This window comes from Bradysia coprophila, assembly GCF_014529535.1.
Source record: "Bradysia coprophila strain Holo2 chromosome X unlocalized genomic scaffold, BU_Bcop_v1 contig_39, whole genome shotgun sequence".
Classification (NCBI taxonomy): Eukaryota; Metazoa; Arthropoda; class Insecta; order Diptera; family Sciaridae; genus Bradysia; species Bradysia coprophila.
The window spans coordinates 2,138,363-2,163,415 of record NW_023503329.1 but is presented as its reverse complement, the minus strand read 5'-3'; the positions used below and the strand labels follow the sequence as shown (position 1 = coordinate 2,163,415).

Here is a 25,053-nt window from a genome sequence, read left to right as displayed (position 1 = left end):
CCATTTTTTTTGCTATTTTATATTTCTCATGAATGCAAGGCCACAATCAGATTCAATCCTTTATTTTTACTCGAAAAAAAAAAATCAAAACGAGAGGTGGAAAGTTAAAAGAACATTTAGAGCATTGATACAATTTAGGCATCCGTGCATATACACGTACTCGTATTCAACGAAAGCAAGCATTGCTTTATAATCTCATGAGCAAACCATAATCTCGTATCAATCAAATGCAACCCAACAACATTGTCCTAATTCAATCTCTTTATAATTCAATCACAAGAAAAAGTTGGTAAGCCCATGGTAAATATACGTTTATTTTTACACCAACCGCAGTACAGTGTCGGTAATATACTTGATTTGGTACACTTTTCAAACCGGTTCTGTTTATCTATCTTGAGGGGACATTCATAGAGGATATCTGCAATTCAGTGTTGCCACACAGAGTTATAACTGAAGAAATATGGTTTTTTAGAAGTTGAACTTATGCTCTGACCAACCCATTTAGGATGGATATTTGGGAGTTAGGTCACACATTTGACAAATCAGAAATTCCTTTTTTGGGGTTATTAATGATTTAAGATCTGTATGTATGGCAACACTGAATTGTGGACGTCATCTATGGCTGTTTAGTTTACCTCTGATTATTTATATTCGATCCTGTGTTTTACTTATTACGAGTATAAGTCGACAGGGATTTTTTTGTGCCTCTAATCGTTTCCAAATGTGTAATATCTTTGGCAATATGGGAGACTTTTAACTCTCTGTAAGTATTATTCGTACTCTGCCGTGTGAAGCAAAAACATCGAATGTCTTTTCGCATTTCGAAAAATTTTTTGAGCTTCGAGCTTCTTTTGAATTTTAATGGAATGCTCCACTTTTTGAATGGAATCTAAAAGAATCTCAAAACTCACAGAAGCTTTCGAAAGCTCTTAAAAGCTAATGCCAAAAGACATGCGATGTTTTTGGTTAACACGGCAGTACTGAGCTCGCTGCAATCAATTCAAAGTTGTCTTTTATTGCCATGGATGAAATGATCTTAAAAAATCATGAGTCCCGAGCTACTCGACAACTGTGAAATTTTCTAGAGATCACGCTGACTTGTTTAATAAAAACAGTATTTTGGGACCATTCACAAATTACAAATGCGAAAAATTGCCATTTTCAGCCCTAATTTTTGAAGTATTTATACGGCTGCGTACGTCAAAATGCGTAATTAAGTACAAATTTTGGCGGTTCGATTTAAAAAAAATAATCCAAAAAGCAGGTAGTGTTCCACGACCATCAGAGCCCCCTGATCATTTTCTAGAAGTCCTTTTTTTATTTTATGTTTTAAGAGTTATATAAGAGCATTTAAAACTTTCATTCCATTTCCGTTTACCGGAGAAATTTTATCTGACTGCGTTCCTTCCGTAGATTGTATTGCATTGGAAACGAAATGGAATAGCATGTGGCAAAGGAATATAAATTAAAATATTCAAATAATGAAAAGTTGGTTTAAAAAAATAATTCTCAAGATTTTCTAAATCGTTATAAACTTTGCTCCCATGAAAGTATACAACATTTTCTCGAAAACTTTCTTCCTGAAAAAAAAAACGAAATTATAAATTGTAAAGCGATGAAGATAGCACCGATTTTTAATTGCGTCAATGTGCCGTCGTATTCTGTCGTTGTATTCCAGATAATTCCATATACACACGCCCTTCCCTATATATCTTGTACGAAATACCAACGACAATTACGTCTGTTTGCAATATAACGAACTCAATCCTCTAAGTACGAAGGTTGATTGGAACAGGAACACAGGTTGATTAGGGTTTGGTATTTTGTCGGGAAACGGAACAAAATGAACGTTGGAAATAAATAAATAATTGCACAAGGTGTACAAAACGTACACAAGGTATACGTTTCGTACGGGTATACTAACGCGCCAGCCGCAGTCCCGTCTGCTTGTTCTTAACACTTTCGATTCGAGAGCTATTGCCGAGAACATTTATTTAAATATATTTTCGATTACTAATGGAATGGGGAGTAGGGGCGGCTGTTGCCATATTATTTAGAAACTCTTTCAAATCATTTTTCTTGTCAAAATGAAGAAAAATAATTATTTTTGAGTGACGTTTGACAATCGCACGAAAATCTTGTATAAGTTTAACGCTTCCAACGCGGGTGTGTTGTCGATGTGTTGCGAGAATGTTTTTCGCAATAATTTGTGTAAGAAAAAGGAACAGAAAGATTTATTACTTCACATTTATGTGTATTATATATCCCAGCGTATAACCCGAATGTGTGATACTTGAGCTGTATTTATAACACAGATCTTCGACCCTAATATAGTTTTACTGATAGGTCAGCAACATAATATTCCTCTTTACGAATGGGACGAGAAGAGTGGATATTGGATAACATTAATTGAATGTCCCTTGTCTCGTGACGGTTTTTCTTTCTTTTTTAACTTGTGTTACGATACAGAATAATTATGAAAGATGAAGGGATAATGTGATTGGTCGGTTTATTTATGAGATCGTTACATTATCCGCAACTGTGTACTGCTACCATTTTTGTTAGACTCTCAGTATGGGTTGTCTCAAGGCTGCTTTACTTTATAACATAGTTCACGTGTATTGGTCACAAACACACCGTCCCAATAATATTGGACTAATGTGACATCGTTGCTTTCATTTCATATAGATTGACTAAAAAAGAGAACTTCGACTAGACTTTTCAATTTTCCGTAGTCTATGCCATACAAAGTACAACAGAATGAAAATGCATCCGTACAGCTTACAATTGTTTTTTTTTGTCGACTTTATCGACTTCGAAAGTCATTTTTCTTAAAATTCACTAAATTTAGTGAATAAATTTCCGAATATTGGGATCTGTGCGGGAAGCTTCCTCTCATTCAATATCCGGAACAAAATTTCGCTTAGACTTCGGATGGCTGTTGATTCCGGATAAAAACAAAATTCCAAGCTATTACCTTTTCAAACACAATTCACAGTGGAAAACCTAAAGACTTTCGGTACTTTCACTCTAGGCGTTGGAATGATTTGACGCTTTACTTTTCCGAGCAAATGTTTGTACCCCAAAATAAATATAAAAAAAGTTGTTAACTGGAGCGATAAAAATTCCGCATAAAAATAAAATGAAGCAGCTGAGCATTCCGTTCGTTTTATCAACATTCAGGCGTCTCGCGTAACCGGAAGGCTTGAAAGTCATGCAAATTTTATCGATTCATTCAAATTTTTTCTTGTTTTTCCTTCAAAATAACTTAGAGATGTTCCGACCGAAATATTGTTTAAAAGGCAACGATTTATTGAGCATGGAAGCAGACATTGTCACTCTGTCGAAGAGGCTATACGAAAAATCATTGGAGCATATTCATTCTAATAAAACGCTTCTATCATTCTAACTGGATTGGGGTTTTAATATTTTAAGAACAAATACCACAGTCTTGCATTCAATCAGGAATGTTTGAACTTAAACGGGTAAGCAATGAAATCAACTACTATAGCGTTCAAACTCTTTGGACATGGACACTCCTCCTTTTAAAGTTAACGCAGTAAATATCTTATTTCTTTTGATACGTAGCGTACGGCTCTGTGTGAAGCTATAACAGACTCAATTTTCAAGAATTGATCGTATAGCAGGGCCTATTTTTGTGAAAACATTTTTCCATATTTTCTCAAATTTTCCTCAATTTTCCCATATTTCCCCTACAGAAAAAAATGGAAAAATGAAGGAAACTTCAGGAAAACATGGAAAGACGTCCCTGATTGTGATAGTCTCTTATCGGCTAATAAAGCACTGGAGAGAATCCACTAATTATAATGTTGAGGCATAGCTATGAAAATAAGTGGATATTGCCATTCACCAAATGATGACGCCAGAGAACTCGATGATCGAGTCTCGATCTGTAAAAATTCTTGAAAACTTTCAAGGATAATTCATGTCGAGACTTACCAAGAAGAATAGGCGCTGAGCCACTGTAAGGAAAGTGGTCTAGGATCTAGCGTACAGATCAGAAAAAGTATACTTGTCTGACGTTGTCGGAAAAGATTTTACAAAACGACTTCATCACTGTCTACCACACACCGTTATATGTTAAATAATCCTCGGTATGTTTATTACTCGGAAAACTGTAATTTTACTGGAATATTCGATGGCTATACAAATATTTTGATGTACTAGAAAATTTATGTGGATGAAGTTGAAAAGTTTATTATGCAATGCAGTTTCCGAAAAGTTTCTCGCTTTTTGCCGTCATGTTATATATAAGTCATGTATGCAACCAACAACATTTTGCATGCCAGTGAATGCATATATGGTGTACGGTGAATGCATATGTCTTCCATTATTCATAATAAACGTGACAACTGTGTTCAAACAAAAATGTGACAATTATGAATAATGTAAATATTGATGTGGTGGTGTTGTTAAGGTTTGTCGGGGTTATTGGTGTTGTGGGATTATTGTGTAGTAATAAAGTTGTTGGAACACAGGGAAGCATATGCTCTATGTTGGGATTATTATTTTTTGTTTAACAATGTTCCTTAACAAGTAATTGCATTTATAATGCTTGTCGAATAATCTCACACCGTCAGACCGGAATGAAGATCGAATTCGCATGAGGATAATTTGTTAAAGTAAAATGCGAAGTAACGATCGGCAACACAATTTGCAATGAGTAAATTGATTGAGTTCAGTCCCAGAACGCTAGCTGCATCCGAAAGAGGAGGTTTGGGGGTTCGAATCTTGCTTGGGCACGTATAATTTCCAAATTTATATTTAATTGTGTCGTACAAGTTTCGTGCACAAAATTGAATGGGTCATCCGGTAAATGTAGACGCATGCAAAGTATTTTTCATTTCGGTTATAATTCATCAGAGATGAACATGCAAGAAAGTTGGACAGACTAAATTACCAGGCGATCTTCGATATGCGTTATTTAGCATCGGCTCCATTCACATCCAATTTTTTCATTTTTCTTCACAAGTTTGATTCTAGCACACTGTAAAAAAAATCGTCTAGCACGTAATTAGAAAATCGAAGGGCATGGACTATTTTTAGAAGAACATTTTTTTTTACAAGTTTTCCCATGTTTTTCTCTAATTTTTCTATGTTTCCCTAATTTTTCCATTTTTTTTTTGAACAATTGGGGCACTATTTATCTTGATATGTTTGTTCTCGACAGATATTTATTTTGACGATTGGGAATATATAGCCTTCGGCACGGTACATAATTTCCAAATCGTCAAATCAAACATTTTGGACAGATGTACATAATCTACTATCAACTGTCATATCGTGTCGAAGTTGAGTGGAAAATCTTTAGAAAATAAAATTTTTGCCAATCAATCAAATAGAATCAATCGTCTGCTTTTCTGTGACAAGAAATGACAGGATACACTGTCTGATTTCCCGCCCTATAATATTGTAAATATTGCGGTTGCATAAAATGTGCGTTCATCTAGGTCAAACCGTAACAACAGCAAGAATAAACGACAAAACCCCACGAAAAGTGTGAAATGACAACAGCTCTTACTAATGACGTCTTATATAGCAACAAACTTGTTCAAAACAAATGAAGTAGAAGATTTCTGAAATCAATCTGTGACAAAGTTAAGTAATAGTTTGAATAGCATATATGTACGATTGTCAGCCACAAATTTCCATCCCAACCGCATTGTTTATGTCAACAAAAGATTCCCTGACAAGATGAAAATTTTGAAAATTCAATAAGAAAAGTCACAAAACGTGCCGTGTACAGCACTGTTACCGAACGGTTTTGGGTAGATTTCAACGTAATAATATTAAATAAATAATGCCGAGCTCGGCTTCCTAATTGAATCAAATCATCTCAAACGAGAGCATATAAATACTACCTCCGACATTCAGGGAAAAAAAATATTTAAATTTTCATTCAAAAATCACATACCTAAACATCATGGAAACCTAATCTAATCAGTTCAATTCACATTTTTCTTCTACTTTGCTTTTTTCTGTGTTCCATTTCTTCTATCGACTTCTTTTCATCTTTCTGTGTTGTCAATGCGTGTTCCTCTATTTATATATCTTACATTTCACCGCCAAACTTCAATCCGCTGATTTCGGTGACGGTGTTCGATCTATGTATTCAATCGGTTCATTACTTTTACTGCTAGTACCCGCTTCATTATTACTTTCATCGATACAGCTCAATTGATTAACTTGCGAATTTGCCATTAATTTGTTCAATTCCTCCTGCCACTCGTTCTCCTTCATTTCCATGGCTTTCTTTTTCAATTCTTTGTACCGGTTGTAGACGATGAACTCTTTGGTCAGATTTCGGTCGGCGTCGGTACTCTTCTGTTCGGATCGTTGTTTAGCTAAACGTTTTTTCTTTTTGTGCAACGGTTTCGTTTCGACGATCATTTCTTCGAGTTCCAATGTCGGATCACAGTTGAGATGGTCTTCGGGCGGTTTGTACGCTGGTGTACACTTTTTCAGCAGAACATTTTTGAAATTTATGTTTCGCATGATTGGGGTCTTTTGCAGTTCACGCTGTGAGCATATCCGAGCTCCAGGGTGAACGTTGATTAACTGGAAGGAGCGATGAAGATTTAGAGAACGAAAGTGATTTGGAAGGTCGAACAATTGGAAAGGAATAGGAAGTGATTTGAAAGGTCAAGTTGCTAGAAAGGCCAAATGGTATAGATGGCCAAATATTTTTAAGAAATAAATGATTCGTACAATGCACTGCAAACCAAGCACCAGAACAGTATTTAAATGACGGGCTTGCTTGACACAGTAGTCAGAATTTCTCATTTAAAATAAGGGGCAATTGATCGTTAAAAAAATGGTGCTTGATTTACAGTGCGTTGTTTGTTTGGAAACAACAAAGATTTTGTAAAAAACCAAAGCAGCAAAGGTGGAACAATGTGGAAGGGCTACATGCGAAAGGTCTAATGACTCAGAATGTGGAATCGTTCTGAATTGGAAATTTCAAAATTTTCTTGTATCTCACCTTTCCAATCAAGTCCGTGAACTGTTCGCTCCAATGTCTTGGATAGTGCGGACTTACATTTAGTATATTTTTCACCACATCTAATGGAGTCGATGAGTGCACAATAAAGGGTCGAATTCCGGTACGCATTTCATAGGCAACTACTCCCAATGACCACCAGTCCACCGGGTAACTGTATCCGGCTGTAATCATTTGTGTTTTACAAAATGTTAGTTGGCGAGCTTAATAACATGGGTCGGTCAATGTAATTATTGTTTGAAAATCCGCGAGGATTCTAAGAAAACAGCTAGGCAGTGAACCGTTGTAAATTGTAATGGAAGCAAAATGCCGAGCACTTTTGTAAGTCTCGTGGAATCATTTTTCTGTCTAATTTGTTACAGTGCGAGAGTCGTTAGTTGCGAAGATTCTGATTAAATTGTTACAATCAGAGATTCATCAGAACACTAAATGAGTTATAAAGATGTTACTCTCAAGAAAATTGTTGTTTTAGAATTACTGTTGCAGTAGTCATAGCTAAACTACTGAAGAAATCCATCGAAAAATAATCGTAAATGGTATATCTCCTAGTGACTGGTGACGCAAAAATGTACAAAAGCAACATTTTCTTTGTGAAGATTTCCAGGAACCAAAAAAATATTCTCAGATCAATTTTATAATGACCTCTATCATTCATCATCTTAACGACTCCGCATAATGTTTGACTAACCGACCGACGATATTTTCATGATTGCATCTCTCACCGTGCGAAACTAATACGGCCTCTAACAAACGAGCAACGAGGAATTTTACCGTTTCTATGAAATCATGGCAAGCAGAACGGAAAACTTCCCTAGTCAATAACGTTCACGTATGAGTGTCACGACAAAAGCAAACGATCTAAACGACAGAAAAATGAACAGGAAAAACAAATTTAACGAGGTACTGATACTGTTGCGTTTGCTGATACTTTATTCCTTTTACCTACTGAACAGAGCGAACGATATACAAACAAAATTGTTAAAACTAACTAAACGATGAGGTTACTGTTACGTGTGTTTGCCTTGGAAAATCGTCATTTTTTTCCCTGTCGCAGAAATATGTAAGACAAGAAAAAATGGAAAATAAAATTTCCCATTCGAAATCCATCACCCCGAGTTTCTATTTATTTATTCTGTGCAAGTAAATTGGTCCCCATTACACATTACCGATTTCGTCCAGAGCGCAGAGAAACACTTCAGGTGCCATATACGGTTTAGTGCCAGACATGGAGCAAGCTAATCCATCTCTAGGAAGTCTTGTTGCTATGTTGAAATCGGTGAGATGTGCGTGACCTGCAAAACAAATCGAGTAAAAGAAGAAATAAAATTATTTTTCGCATTCATCTGCGCTACGTATAAGTGACCATTTATTGTTGGTTTTTGTATTTTTGTGCAATTCCGACAAGAATATTTCTACAGGAGTCCCGCATCAGTTTCGGCTTTGTTTCCAGACAATAATGTGATCAATTCCCCTTCTTCCCGAAAAGAGTAAACAGTTCTCGGCGCAATAGTTGTTTCCTGAGATCATATATGAGGGAGTAATAAATGCGACAAAGTTGAATATTCGTGGGACTAAAAACATGTGTTTCGCAGCAGCAGTACCTCTCCTTTACTCTACGCTACAATATCTGTTTTTTTCTTTTCTTTGTGTATATCCAACCCTCTATAAAAGCGTAGCACTCTGAAAGACGTAGCTCCTTAGAATTATTTACATACTGGAGCTACGGCTACGCGGGTCGTTGTAATCGATATATTTTTTACGGAAAATAAATGAAATGAAATGAAGACCAGGTTATTGTGCTGCGATATCCTTAAGGCCAGGTTATGCGTCCTGACATATGTGCGATATATCGGACCATAACCTGGCCTTAATACAACCAACGAGCCATCTGCTCCTTTTAATCTAATTTTAGTTTCAATAAATAAAAACAGAATCTTTTACTTCGTTATTTCTGACATTTTTCCTAAGTCTGATCGATGATGCAACAACCGTTTGTAAAATGTGACATGAGATATGAATGATATTTTTGATCTTTCATTCTATGGCTAACGTTCTACAGTAAGCAGTCAAAATGTCAGAACTAAATTCTGGCCCGAAAGAGTTACGCTTTCATCCATCGAAACGAAATCAATCGCAAAAGATTCACGTTTGCCTGCACGAGCTTTCAATGCAGATTTTCCTTTCATATAATATTGTAACTGCTCAAATGTGTAATATAACTTAAATAGATTGACAAGGACAAGTACAGAAACATTCCGAACAACCGGGACCCCTGAATAATTTATTTTTTTCCTTACCTCGTTCATCAAATAAAATGTTGTCAGGTTTGATGTCTCTGAAAATAAATGAATTTAATAAAAATGATGCGTAGGACAGATATCTTTCTTGCCTTATCTTTAAGTAAATTTTATAGAAAATACTTTTGCATTACATAGCCATCGGTGAAGATGGATTTTTATCAAAATGTTAACTGGCGTACCTCTTCGAACCATTAAAATAAATTCTTTAGACAGAAGAAAACTTTTTTTTATTAGATAATCGGATGAAACATAAAGAGGTTGCTAGATATACACTTGTTTTTCTGTACAGCCACTCAAAATACCGTTTGAAAATTACAAGTCTCGTCATACCAGTTGAACTTAATGGGTTGACGATACAATATTAAATAATAAAAAAATTGTCTGTATACGAAATGGGTGTGTTTTTTGTAGGCTCGTGGGTTGCAGTTGGGCAGTTGGTATTTGTTAGAACGAAAATTATTTTGAAGAAATGCCCATAATTGAATAAATTGTTTTTGTCGTCCAAATAATGTTGTTTCGAAACCCTTGACCAGTCTAAGACTCAGCACCTTCGGATGTTATGAACTCCAAGATGAGAATGTTCCATCTATCCATGGAAAGCACCTGCATGATTTCGTATTGAAAAGCCGTTGTTTGTCGGTTTATCTCACTATAGGACCCGTCTAAGTCCTACAGAATTGAAATTTGTCATACCAACTGATGACTGAAAAATATGTAGGATGAAGGGGCATTTTTTCATGCGTTATTTGACGCTTTGACGCGGTATTTTTGACGATTAAAAATCGTTTAGGGGATTTTTTTTACCAAAGAGGATTATTTCGGAAGGTTCAAGTATCTACTGTTCTCAATGTTGACATGAGGTCAATATTTTGCAAGCTTCCACGTGACAAATTTTGTTTTTCTACGTCTAACAGAAATAGTTATTTGTTTACTGATGGGACAAAAAATAGAAAAGTCCGAAAAGCGCGATGATTGTGACCAGAGCGAAGTAGGTAAATTATTCGTATGGGCTCGCTTAGTTTCAGTCTCATACTTTGTGTTAAATAGAGGCACTCTCCCTGAATGTGCTTCGTAAAATTATTCATTTGTTCTCCGTGTGGGAAAAAAAGTTGGAAATTTTGTTTTCGATGGGGTTGCTACGCTTTGGTCACAAGTCGAGAAAATTAAATGTGCGAGGTCAACACAACGTTTTCCAACAACAAAGACTCCCAGAGTTTCTTACCTGTGAAAAACAATTTGTTAGAGGGATCAATAGAAACACAAAAACGATTCAGAACGATGTGTGTTCCCTACAAAAAGCGGACGAAATGACAACCCACAGCCAGTCCAACCAAATGCGTTCAATTAAACTGTGTCTGCCCTTAAATACTCGATTGCATGAGTTGCCCCGTAACAAATTTTCGTTTGTGTTAAGTTAAATTCAGTAAAACATCAACCACTTAATTATTCAATTCTCATCCATTTCAGATAGCGGTTCAACCGTAATGATACGAATCCACAAAACGTATACACCAAATAGACCAAACCACTTTTCAATTTTTATTTAAATTTGCTCTAACTATTTTAAGTTCATCAATTCACCACAGTATAGCCACCGTTCTTGTGTTGGGTGTGTTTTATTATACAGAATGCATTCAGTACAGTCGGAATAAAAAAAGAAACACGAAATCTCGTTATGTAATTTCGTTTTCAACGGATATATAAATCAGATGTTCACGCTTTTGAAAAACATTTTACTACTTAGCGTGTACAATAAAGCCAGCGGCACTGAAGTTTACTGTGTACAACATCTAACCAGCAATAGCAATATGGGGGTTGTTGTATATCCATTTACAGTTTGACAACTTATCAAGAAATTTGTGAATTCTTTTGTGGTATAAACTTCACTTTTGTTACATGAACCGCACAAGTTTTGCATTTTGTAATTGGATTATAATGGAACATATTAATCAATCGAAATATTTTCATCTTTCATTCGTATGGGCGATTATGGACCTGACTTCTATGAAAATGAAGATTGTTATGCAAGTGGTCTGGCCATTATCTGCACTGCCAGTATTCATTTTATATAGATTCAATGGGTGCTAGAAGTTTTCACAAGTTGTTTTAATTGAACGTAAAACATTATTCCAAGCAAAAAGAAATTTTAATGAACCTAATTAAAACAATTATTGCATGTACCAAGCGAGAGGGGACCATTACATAGATGCTTGCCGCTTGCGAAAATTATCCATTACATGAAGAATATTTTCGGTTCATTTTACGTAAATCCTTTTATAATCCTCAACTTTCGCATGGGACAGGTGTCGGATGCTGCTACGTAATTCATTAATTCGGAAACAAATTGTGATAATTTCTCGTCATGTGTTTTTGAGCAACTTGTAACTGTTTTTCGACAAGTGTGGTTGTAGAACTCGCCTTCGGTGTGGAAACGAAAACTCTACATTTTGTCGAAAAACAGTTACCAAAGCTTGTTACTCAAAAACACACTCGTGAGTTTACTTTTATCAGACAACTCAAGCCATTTAAAAATGTAACGCATATCGGGACATTTTACCGCACAGTTTTTGACATGCGTTATATATAGAGTCAGCGGTATTTTGTCCAACTGTCAGTTCAAAATATTTAAATTTTTGTCTCACTTATGGCGTGAACTGTAATTTTAGGTTACAAATTACTTGAAATATAAATTTATTCGAAGATATAAATTAGAACAGGTTCCAAAACTGCAGTTTACTGACCGCCACTGTTTTAACATTTCTTAACAAAAATATTTATTTAGCTGAGAATAATGTCCTACGCAGATTAAAAACAACTTGCGACAACTTATATCCCTAATATAAAATATGATTAAGTAAATGAATTACCTGTGTACAACTCTTTGCGTCTGCAAATAGTCCAAAGCAGAACCCAGTTCGCAAACGAGAAGAACAACACTGGACTCACAGAATTCCACCTGTAATTGACAAAATTTTTAGGTTGAAAAAGTAGGCATATATAGGAGGTATTTTGAATGCATGCAGGCTGATGTTTCGGATATTAGTAAAAAGTTTTCATTGGGAAATGACAGGACAGTTTCCCGAAAATGTATGTAAAATTTTATCACAAAAATTCACCGAAAAAATTCAAAGAAACTCACCTCTTATGCTTTCCATTGTATTCGGGCATAGTCTCTTATGGTCGCCAAGGCATATTTGAACACTAAAACACTTTTTACTCGATGCAAAAACAAAAAGTTTTTTTTTGTTTTGTCGCGACAAAAACACAGAAAATATTTCGACACAACTGTGACACTCCGCTACTATAAGTACTAGAATTAATGTTTGCTGTGTTCACTTCGGTGGTAAATATTTTCATTCAAAAAAGTGTCGGACGTTTAAAAACAATCATCAAACGGTTGACTTTCAACGATGGGAGAGCATTTATTAAAAATGTAGCCTTTCGTAAGACTGCGCTGAACGTAAATAAATGTTCGTTCCTCTTTAGTAAGCTAAGAAGACTTTGCGAAGTCTAATTATGCCACCTCTTTGAATAAAAATATCGGCTGAGTTCTAATAATTCTCCGCTGAGCTTCACAAACCTCCGCTGAGCTCTAATAATTCTCGGACACTCAGCGGAGATCTGCCAAAGCTAAGTGGAGTCTTATTAAATCGTAGCAACAGTTATTAGGTATCCGCTGATACTTATTGAGTGTTCGCTTAGCTTCATTGCCTTACTACAACGTGCTAAGGTCTGACGGACTCTTACTGAAGCCTAGCGGATAATTATTAGAGCTCATTAGAGGTTTGCCAAAGCTCAGCGGAGAATTATTAGACCTCAGCGTAGAATTATTCAACCTCAGCCGATATTTTTATTCAAAGAGTTGGAATAATTAGACTCAGCGAAGTCTTGTTAGCTTACTAAACAAGTGGGAGAGGTTACAATTTTAATAAATGTCTACCATCGTTGGTGTGTCGGGCACTTTTTTGAATGAAAATATTTTACCGCCGAAGTGAACACAGCAAACATTCATTCTAGTCCTTATAATAGCGGAGTGTCACAGTTGTGTCGAAATATTTCCTGTGTTTTTGTCGCGACAAAACAAAAAACAAAATTTTGTTTTTGCATCGAGTAAAAAGTGTTTTAGTGTTTAAATATGCCTTGGGGATCTAAAGAGACGGTGCACGAATACAATGGAAAACACATGGGTGAGTTTCTTTGAATCTTTTCGGTGAGTTTTTGTGATAAAATTTTCCATACATTTTCGGGAAACTGTCCTGTCATTTCCCGATGACGGACCTTAAAATAACATACAAGAAAAGGTACTCTAGTAATTACGTCACCGAGAGTGACATGGCGGGGTCTCAAAATTCTGTTGGCGATTGATTGAACTGTCAGATTTTCCCGAACGATATAACGTGCGGGAAAACAATCATTTCTTTACGATTTAACGTGGAAGAACGGTTTCGAATGAAATTTTCCGGTTTTGAATGAAATTTTCCTCGATTGAACTAATTTAATCTGGTGAATGTGAATTTGAATTTTTTAAAGTAAATTGATGTGTCAGTTTTCCGGTGCACAAAACGTTGTTCGTACCTCGACAGGAAATGGATTTTTTCAGCACACGTCCTAATTTTCCTTACTCGGTCCGCTAAGGAAAACTTAGGAATGGTGTCATTTCATGGCTTGGTACGAAAAATACTATTTGCTTTTATTTCAATCACATAGAAGCGATTAAAATATTCGCAAAAGGAACTTCAAGCGATTTTCGTTTCATCATATTTTCACTGTTTCCCACATGATATATGTAAGTAGCAGACATTTTTCACATTACATTTAGTTTACCTCCTATCGAGCCACATATATAATATTAAAACGTTCAACGAAATGATGAAAACAAGGAGGTGACATCTGATTGATGTGGGAAATGTAAAGTTAAAAATACGAGAATAAATATTTTCGATAATGAAACTGGGCCCTTTTTCGCACCAGAAATGGAAATTGCCATTATGGAAGGCGAGATTTGGTACATAATTGTGTGAACTATCGGAATGCTATTGTGAAAATAGCTATCGGAGTGCCATTGGGTTACCCATTTGATGTGAGATAAGAAGTCAATTTTTCGATCGTAGTTTGCGTGTCGAAATCTGTCGCATTTCATTCGTCAAGAGCAAATATTTATTTTCTTAACGCATGATAAAATGCTTGTTTAGTGAATGAGAGGAATCGAATTCTTTAAAAAAGCATTTTAGCATAAGTTAGGAACAACGTTTTTCCTGAACGAAGTGGGAGGTAAGCGATGAAGTCACGATATTTTAACACTAGTGAGGAAATAGTATGTTGTGTTACAAGTATTGTAATGTTGATTTTGAAAAAATCTCATTACAATACGTGTAACACATCATGCTTTGTGCCAACCGAGAATTGAAATAGACAAGAGCACAAAAAATCATAATTTTCATTGTAAACAATCACTCTTCAAATTTGATCGATCACATTGCTTTGCATTTTCTCAAACGAATGCTGTAACAACTCATACAAATTCCATATCAACACTGCTTTGAGTGTTGTAATATCACATCAAACGGATGCTGAAATAAGTCACTTTACAACACTCAAATGAGTGCTGAAAAGAGTGGCATTTCAATTCTCGGTGGCACAATGAATTTTTACATAACTAGAGACAAAACAAAAAGTAGAGTTTTCGTGTGAATTTTGTTGATCCGAGACGAAGCTGAGGTCAATAAGCACACGAAAACGAGACTTTTCTTTTATCTAATATGTAATGTTATGTAATGGATTTTACATGCTGAGGGCTTCGAAAGAAGTGTTTGAAACATGAAAAGTACGACGCATGTAGCATGCAATTATACATGAAAATCCATTTTCGGCTGGAGAGAAGAACGTTTCCGGCCGCAAATATCTCTCTTCGAGGAAAATTGAACTATTCTATCGCAGTTTGCCTGTCGCATTTCATTCTCAAGCGCAAGAATATTTAAACGTCCGAATCCAAATTTAATCGTGAAATGAAATCTTTGTGATCCAAAAATGTTTCGATGAAATCGCTTCCTGAATTATTTTCGATGGATTAGTTCCAGATTATCCTTTAGTTGATTTAAATGTAAACAAACAACAAAAAAGCAATTGTTCCCTTAATTCCCAAAAGAATTCACACAAAAAACGGCCGATTCCGTTCTCTGTGTACATACAACGCAAATTGTGTTAGCATTAAATAAAAGCGTGTGCGAACCGCTCCATTTAAATATAAATGCGTGGATCTTTTCACCGAAACTCCAATGGAAACCGTGATACCAAAAATAACGTAGGATTTTTTTTTTATTTTTAAAACATGCACCATGAGTGCTGTTGTATAAAATGGTTACCTGTTGCTGAAGGTGATAGCGTAAATCACCGCCCGGTAACAAATCGGATACCATGAATAGGTCTTCTTCGTCTGAAAAAAAAAGTAAAAATGAAAATGAAAATAAATGATTTAATCCGATAAAATGAGAAATTCAATTTTGAATTAAACGAGAAAGAGAATACAATTCAAACAATTTTTTTTGTGGAAATTCATATGGGACGGGGTGTATGATCGCTAGAGACATCAAGACTCAACGTTCAGCTTATGTTTGTTTATTTCATTATAAAATTTTCACTTTCCAATTTTGATATGGCAACCATATTCGCATTCACGCACTGTTGATGATTTTGTCTCGACCATATGCAAAAAAACCGTCGTTTTGCGGAACTCATAATGTGCGCATTACTTGAAATGCAAAAAAACCGTTTATGAGTTTCGAGTTTGTATCCAAAAATAGATCGTAGTCCTCGTCCTGACTATCATTACGTATTGGTTGAATAAGTAATAATATGTGTGACGCACGAATAAAGGTAACAATAACACAGCAGACGAAAACGCTGATAACATAAAACAACGGTTTCTTGAGGTAAATATAAATAGTTTGAGGTGAGTATAAATGTCTCCAAATATTTTGGTTGAAACCAACGCACTTCAAGCAAAAGTGTTATTTATGAGACAGCTGCCAAATAGAGTACTTTTTGTTTGAAATTTTGTCCCCACTCTTTTCACAGTGTAAAATTTTGTCTGGAGCACTGTCAAGTTTCAGTACCCTATTTAGAGTACCACTTTTGCTTGAAGTGCGTTGTTGAAACTTAAATAATGCTGATCCGTCGTGACAACATTGAAAATCTTAACAGCATACAGTGTGAACTGATTTTCGAAATGTAACGATATCACCTCTCACATTCCCTGATTGTATTCCCGATAAGCATTTCACTATACGCTGTTGGGATTTTCCAAGCTATAATAATGTCAATACTCACCCTGAGTTGTTTATATGGCTCATTTCAACGTTACCCTTCATTGCATTCCTAGAATTATACGAAATTCCACAGAATTTTCGGAGAAAACAAAAGAATTTCTGTGAAATGTTGAATTTTACAGAATTCTGAGAATGTCATTGAAGGTAATGCTGGAATGAGTACTACACAATAACTTGTGTTGTGCTAACTTTTATTATTATTATTATTATTATTATTATCCATTTATTTCAAGAAAAAAATATAAAGGTCACAGTTTCCTTTCTCTAATTATTACATAAAAAAAACATTAAAGCAAACGTTAACAAAAAGAATAAGTCAAAAAAGGAAAAATTAGCCTGCGTAGCTTCAATTCGCAATTTTAACGATTCAAAGAAGCTACGAAAAACAAAACTAAAAAAAAAAATTCTTTCTTCAAAAAATTTAAATAACATTAACTGCGTCAAATAAGGGGGAAATAGTGAGGGACGATGCAACGTAAAAATCATAAAAATTAAATAAACAGGAAAAGCGCATGTACGTCAAACAATTATCCGATCAATTAACAGTGACGAGCACTAACGGCTCTCTTTCAGCAGTAAATCCTTTAACGAACGGCAGAATTCTTCATAGCGTCTTAAGTTTCTAAGCGACAGTGGCAGTGAGTTGTACAACGAAGGTCCAGAAAAGAGCAAACATCGCCTTCCGTATTCAGATTGGACCTTCGGCTTCCTCAACAAGTGGGAGTACCTGGTCCTGTAGCAATTAACATTGTCGGGAAAAGCTAGAGAGCGGTGCTTCATACGATTAACACAACAAAAGACAAACCTGCAAACTGCCTGCTTATACAGCTGAGGCACTGAGAGAACGGTAGGAAATTCTTTTCCATAGAGCAACTCGGTGGGATACCGAGCTGGTAGCTTATGGGACGCTTTCAGTGCCCCTCTCTGTAGTACACAGAGTCCATCAATGAGAGTCTTGGCAGCGGAACCCCAGACTCCCACGCAATAGGTCAAGTGACAGTGAACGGTTGAAAAATAGATGAGCCTCAGGACCTTCCTCGGGAGAAAACGCAGTCTCTTAATTATCCCTATACGCCCAGAGACAACATTCGACACGCTAGCAACATGAGCGTCCCAACGGACAAATTCGTCTAGAGTCAGACCTAGGCACTTCGCACTAGGACACGTTTGGATCGTAACACCATTAAACTTCAGGACAGGCATATCTAGAACCTTCATGCCTGGCTTACGGAAGTGAACAAGCTTTGTCTTACCGAGGTTCAAAGTCAACTTATTCAGCCGAAAGTACTCCGCTAAGATGACAAGATCATCCGAGATTTCAGAGACGTTTTCAGACACTAAGGCAGAAGAAACAAACATATTGGTGTCATCTGCAAAGCCAAAAGGAGATGACTTAATCGGCAGACTGTACAGGTCATTAATGAACACCAGAAACAACAACGGAGACAGCACTCCGCCTTGCGGCACACCAACCTCGACGTCAGTCATCGAGCTACGGACGCCATTACACTCAGTAAACTGCCTCCGGTTCGTCAGATAGCTCTTCAGCAGATCGTAGGCAACACCCCTTATCCCAGCACGCTCCAATTTGTACAAGAGCAAGCGGTGAATCACCGTGTCAAACGCTTTTGAGAGGTCTAGGAATAAACCCGTCACCACCTTCCTTTCATCAATCCTTTCATTAATCATGCTGACCAATTCAAACAGTGCAGTACTTCTCATAAATCATTTGAAGGAATCGAAAGTTTTCAATAGAAAGCAAGTTTCTTGTGATTTGCAATTCAGAAAATTTAGATAAACTTAGAAAGTCCGACTTGCATATTCCGAACACAGTGTGGCACATGAAGAAGCCACAAATGTGTGCTTGATTTGACTTCAATTTGACTACTAATCTGAGAGATATTTACTAAAAATTTACCAGCTTTCAATGGCACCACTCGAGTCGAGGTTGTATCGAAAAATAAACACACCATGCCCGCCCGTTGTCACGATTTCTGAGATAATTCAAAGAAAATTGAAAAATTGCCGAGAGTGGTGTGAGTTACATTGCTTTCAATGCCTGTCTACATTTTGCATAAATTACGCAGACAATGTTTGTGTTTGAGCTCAATGAAATATTGTTCTCAAAAGCCTTTTGGACAGAGTGTGAAACGAGAAAAATCTTTTGAAATTAGATTCGTAAATTCATTTTTCCCAATACAACTGTGCAGATTGCCAATCGCACGCAATCCGCGTCACGTTATATGGTACGTGTTTTCCTCCAATCAATATACGAATGTGGTCAATAAGAAATTTCTCAAGACTTTCCATTCCAATCGGTTTGAAAGACAATTCTTTTGGGAAAACCAACCTATGTTTGCTTTGAAGGTGAAAGTGCGCGGCAAAACGTTTTTCGGACAAAGGTTATAAGTTATTTGAAATGGTAATGCGCGCTAATCACTGAAGTATTCCGTTCCGAGCTTTCGTCCGGCTAGGAACACGAACTGTACAAAAATAATTTGGATATAGCATGCTCCCTAAACATACCGGCAGAACCGTTCCATTTAACACCGGTAATGGCAGAGACGTGTAATTAAATAAAGTGCAAATATGAATTATTAATTTCCATACTAAGAAGATGAATTATTGCTCCGAAAATAAATGAAAATGTTTATACAGATGTGTGTATTGTAGTATAATGCACAGCTTAAAAACATCACATTATAACAGTCATGTATACGCAAATTTTAACAACGAAAACAGTTCATGAATAAGCGGTATAGCGATATTTCTCAATTTACAGATTTGAATAGAAAGTTCGGAAATTTTATCGAGCTTTTGCAAGTAAAACAATGAGAAAGTTGTGCTGCCCGCAAGTATAAATCGCTTGCTGTTTGGTAATACTTTTTGCGAAGAAACAGCAAATGGAAACGATAACCATTTTATGCATGTAACAATGCCATTAGAATTGTTAAACGGTTTTGTAATTATTTATGCTGGAAGAAATCTTTCTGTATTTGCCATGAACGTCGCAAGTTGCAAGAGCTTTTAAAAGGAGTTAAGGTATACGAAAATCGGATTGCGATTGAATTACGTTCGAAATGTGCTTTTCTTTTGTAGATTTTTTGGACCATCTCATTGCTGATCACTTTCGTTTTCGAAGGCTCCAGATTTGTGACTTCGATTGAAAAACTAAATCACCAACAGTTCTTGTTGTGGATAAAGTATGGCATGTTTGGTATCGTTGAAAAGCTCAGGCTACAATGTCAGCGACAAATTAAGTTTGAAATAAGTGGAAATAATTGAAGTGAGTGGTCAAATTTCGTCGAGGGTGGTATGGCGGAAAAAGTAACTTCTCTGAAAATGCAACATAAAAGACCACTTTCAATTATTCATTTATTTTGATTTCGAAAGAGCTCACTAACCGCGTCTAGAATCGATCTTAACTGGCTGACTCGGTCAAGGATATATCACTCTTCGAAAATGTGGAAATTTTGACTTGAAACTGTTATTGGTCCGAGAGCCGATGACCGAAAGCAATATTTTTTACACAGTAGATCTTAGAATTGTTCCCTCTGCCGATCCTCATTAAAATATGTACGATATGATCAAGTGGGAGCGAACGGTTTTCCAAACTCCTATCACGTAGCAAATATTGGTCCGATTGAAAAACTAATTACTGTTCCGGAGTCTTGATCGAGGTCATTTCCTATACGCTAACACTTTATTTGACTAAAATCCTGCGAGAAAAATTTAATAATTTTTCTCTTGATATTACTAACACTGGATCTGATATATTCGTGGCATAGCGACGCGTTTTTGTATTGATAACGTAAAAGAATAGTTTACGATAAAAATGACTGCCATAGTACCGTTCCAGATGCTGTTCCAGCTGTAGAGCCCCCGGAAAGAAGGAAAAAATCTGCATTTTGGCACCAACTTTTTTTCCAACACTTCTGTGGGCTTGCAGCACAAAAGTACTGGGTTCATTTATATGTGGAACGATAGTGGGTGAGGCCAGCTACAATCGAAGCTGCATAGAAGGCGGACTCTCCGAACATTCACTACATTTTTAGCCATAACTCTCGTGGATCTACTCGCACCAAGCGGTGCGTATACTCTACCTGTAGGTCTTTCCAAGGCCGACATTCGTCCAACATTACAACAATTTAAAATAATTTTTTCTTGAGTTATTGTCGAAAAACTGTTTTCGGTACCCGCTGACATGTTTGAACGCTTTTCACAGAAAACATTTTTTTTTATAGAAAAAGTGAAATTGACATTTTCCTAGAATTGAAAGACGAATCCAACGAGCTATCACTCATTAAAATCGGAGACCGCTTGTTCCCCAATCATCTGAAGATTTGGCGATATCACTCTTAAGTTCTTGTCCATCACTCATTATAAAGTACGAACAAAAATTATTGGTGGTCGACGGTCCCTATTTAATCTTGTTTCAAACCAACTGTGGCGTTGCTATATGTAGCTACAGTAAGGAACTACATCTTATTTCGGGTAACGCAACCGCTACATGGTACAATTGCGACCGAAAGAAGCGATACGAAAATCTGTATTGTTAATTTGATCGATTGAGAAGATTTACTACGATTATGGTATGTGGCGTATTTCGCTGTCGATCTGTGAGACATTTGGTATTTTTACAAGAAAATCCAACTTGGCCCTTTTTTTGTCATGTTAGCTTGATCTTAGCAAGTGTCCCGGAAGTTGACCGCTAGCAAAGTGATCTACAAGTTGTTTTTTGTTTCTCTATGCTCTTTTATCGTATTATAAATCTATTATTATGCATTTTCATGTTCACGAAACTGCTATATCTAAATATGTTTTGCTTACCTTGAAACGAAAACCACAAATTGACTAAAAATGGATGTTCCAACGAAGACAGCAATTCAACTTCTTTCAGCACACCGCCCAAAGCGCCTCTACCATCACAAGCTCCACGACTAACATATTTCATAGCAAACAATCGACCGGTGTCACGTTTCTGAACAATACAAACCTGTGAATAATGTTTTACAAATTGAAAAAGAGAAGGCACAACAACACGACAAAAAAAACTCTGCTATTTTGTATGTTTATTTATAAAAAGGATAAAGACTGAAAATAATTTTTTGTTTTTCATAACGGTGTGTTCGCAATTAGCATCCTACAAAACGAAATGAATTGTCGCAGACTATTTTAGAGGTGAATTCATTGTTTGCAAAGATGCAAACATTCTTTGTCTAGTCCTAATTAGAAAAGTGAGTTAAACTTTGTAAATTTTCTTGCATACAATTTGCATTTAAAAGTGAATTCAATTTTTTTTTTGCATTGACATCGGATATTATTTGTGCTACAAACGGAGTTCGTTATTTACACAGCACATTTGGCAGTGTACATTGTACAACTACACTATAAGACTGAATTGATTTCGTAGTTTCATCTCAGTTTATTCAGTGACATTGCCATCAAGGCTTATTTTAGAGGAATCAAATTCTCTAATTTGTCCATCACGCTTTCTTTGTTTCTCTAAAATAACATTAGTTAAGTTAGTTGTCTAAGAGCTATGTAAAGCGATTACATTCTTAGAATTTTCGGGAATTCCCAGAAATAGGCCCTGCCACAAAACTAGTTTTACTTATGTGGTTTGCCCGCTCTATAGACGAATACAGTGTACGTATATACGTATACAGTGTAAACGGAGAGAGAAGATCAATTAAATTACCTTGCCTTGAGGACAAATTTATTAATGAAAATAAATCAAATTTTGAATTATGAATTTTGTATCTTCAGTAATTTTAACACTCGTCAATGTGTGAAAAACTAGGACATCTGCTGATCATCCCCTTTTCACGAAGTTACAAACGAAGTTGGCTGCAACATAATTTTTTCTTGTGAATCTGAAGTATTTCGTTTTGACTTAACATTCGCTAAAAACTAACTCTAGTGACCCAAAGCAACGCGAAACAGACTTAATCAAAGCACTGCTACTAAGATTAGCAGTGTTATGGTTTAATTCAAAATTTTCTTTTGTTCGGCTGTCGAGTTTGATAGCATATCAAAAAAAAATTTGAATTAGGTCTCTTTCGCGTTGCTATGTGTACGTTAAGATTTCAGTAGTTTTTATACTATAATGAATGTTGCTTGGCTTGGGCTAGAAATATCGAAAATTGTGGATTTTTCTGACTGTCGGTTGCATACAGTCTTAACTAGCGGAGACTCGTAACAAATTAGTTTTTATTTTACCACACTTTGATATGTCCTGCAACAAAACTCCCACATATATGTGTGAAGAATAAAAAAAAATACTTAAACCGAACGTGTGGAACGGACATTATTTTACGGAGAAGTCCTCATCTCAGTGCCTCGAAAGCGTTTTTTATGCACACTAATTTTCCACACAAATATTGCTTTAGAATGTATAAGTAAAGTAGGGACTAATTTTGTGAATTTTTTTTTTACAAATTTTCCTACATTTTTACAATTTTTTGCAAAATTTTTTTAATGAAAATTTAATATTGAAACTCAGATCAAGCACTTCAAATGATAAACACATCAGCATCTTGAACTTCTCACACGCTAAAAAAGTCTTTTAGTCCTAGGTACGAAATGTACTATTTCACAACGGATGCTAGGAGACTTTTTGATGAAAAAGAGTTTTCAAGCACGAGCCGTAGACGAATTCTTTTATAGAATAGGAACGACTAGGTAGCGGGACATTTCGACACCATCAATATCGTCAGGAACGATATTATCGTTTTTTTGGACGATACTATCATCTAAAAAACGATACTATCGTCTAAAAAACGATAATATCGTTTTTAGACGATAGTATCGTCCACCAAAAAAACAATAATATCGTTTTTTGGACGATAGTATCGTCTAAAAAACGATATTATCGTTTTTTAGACGATACTATCGTCCAAAAAAACGATATTATCGTCCAAAAAATTTTCATCCAGGACGATAATATCGTCTAAATTGGAAAATTCTAAAATATTGTCTGGACGATAGTATCGTTTTCTGGACGATATTATCGTTCTAGAAAATCTAATGGATATTTTCGTTTTCTGTACGATAATATCGTCCAAAACGATAATATCGTCCTGGGCGATATTATCGTTTTCTTAAATGATAATATCGTCCAGCACGATACTATCGTTTAAAGAAACGATAATATCGCCCAGGACGATATTATCGTTTAGTTTTGGGTGGTAATATTGTCCAGGACTTAATTTTACTCAGAGGTGCAGCAAGAACCGAATTCTCTTCCAAAATATCAAAAAACAATTGTCAGAGGAAATCACCTACACATCAGTGTTTAAAAAAGGCGTTTAGTTCGTCCCTAAATAATTCATCTTTTTACGAAATGAATACCAACTTAGATTGTACATAAAAAGCGTTTTAACACGCCGAGCGATCCGGCCCATTGCCCCGGAGCGAAGCGGAGGGCCGCAATGCGAGCCGGGCGCCGGAACGGTGTCGGAACTTAGGAGTTAATTTTTTTTTCTCGCATCGTCTCATAATTAGTCTGTGTAATTTTTCTATTATAAAATTTAAATTTACGGAACCAAATGAACCAATTTTTAATATATATTTGCCGTCTATAAAATGGTGTTTATCTACAAGATTTTGTGTTTCGTCTTCAACAACCATCCAGAACGATAATATCGCCCAGGACGATATTATCGTCTAGAATTTTTATTTTAAATAAATTAAAAACGATATTATCGTCCTGGACGATATTATCGTCTCAAATTTAAAAAAATTAATAAATTAAAAACGATATTATCGTTCTGGACGATACTATCGTCCAGAACGATATTATCGTCCCAAAAATTATCGACCAGGACGATAATATCGTCCAAAATAACGATAAATTTGTTCAGAAAAAGAAAATAACGATAATATCGTCCAGCGGATATTTTCATCCAGGACGATATTATCGTCAAAAAAACGATATTATCGTTTTTGAACGATAATATCGTTTTTTAGACGATAGTATCATCAAAAAAACGATAGTATCGTCCAAAAAAACGATAGTATCGTCCAAAAAAACGATAGTATCGTCCAAAAAAACGATATTATCGTTTAAAAACGATATTATCGTTTTTTTAAACGATAATATCGTCAAGAAAACGATAATATCGTCCTGAAAATATTTTAAAATTTATAATTTTAGACGTCTAAAAAACGATACTATCGTCCAAAAAACGATACTATCGTTTTTTAGACGATACTATCGTCTAAAAAACGATAATATCGTTCCTGACGATATTGACCGTGTAGTTATGTCGCCTCACCGAACGACTAAGTCGCAATATTTCCCCACTAGATAGAGAAATATCATAAAAGCTTGCAGAAATTTAAGAAAGTATGAGAAAAAAAAATGTCACAAAAATAGTCCCTGAAGCTAAGTATATGTACGTCG

General features: G+C 35.8%; 1 protein-coding gene across 1 annotated transcript in view; it reads right to left on the bottom strand.

Moving 5' to 3' along the window:
- Positions 1–5,728: 5,728 nt before the first annotated feature.
- LOC119069764 (serine/threonine-protein kinase 32A) overlaps positions 5,729–25,053 on the bottom strand; it is a 34,821-nt gene continuing 15,496 nt past the window's right edge. Inside the window, exons 3-9 of the mRNA XM_037173896.1 lie at positions 21,477–21,642; positions 15,684–15,754; positions 12,189–12,277; positions 9,319–9,356; positions 8,188–8,313; positions 7,004–7,185; positions 5,729–6,579 (exon numbers count right to left, since the gene is read on the bottom strand). Coding sequence (XP_037029791.1) covers positions 6,094–6,579; positions 7,004–7,185; positions 8,188–8,313; positions 9,319–9,356; positions 12,189–12,277; positions 15,684–15,754; positions 21,477–21,642 — 1,158 coding nt within the window. The 3' untranslated portion in view covers positions 5,729–6,093. The remainder of the gene's footprint in view (positions 6,580–7,003; positions 7,186–8,187; positions 8,314–9,318; positions 9,357–12,188; positions 12,278–15,683; positions 15,755–21,476; positions 21,643–25,053) is intronic.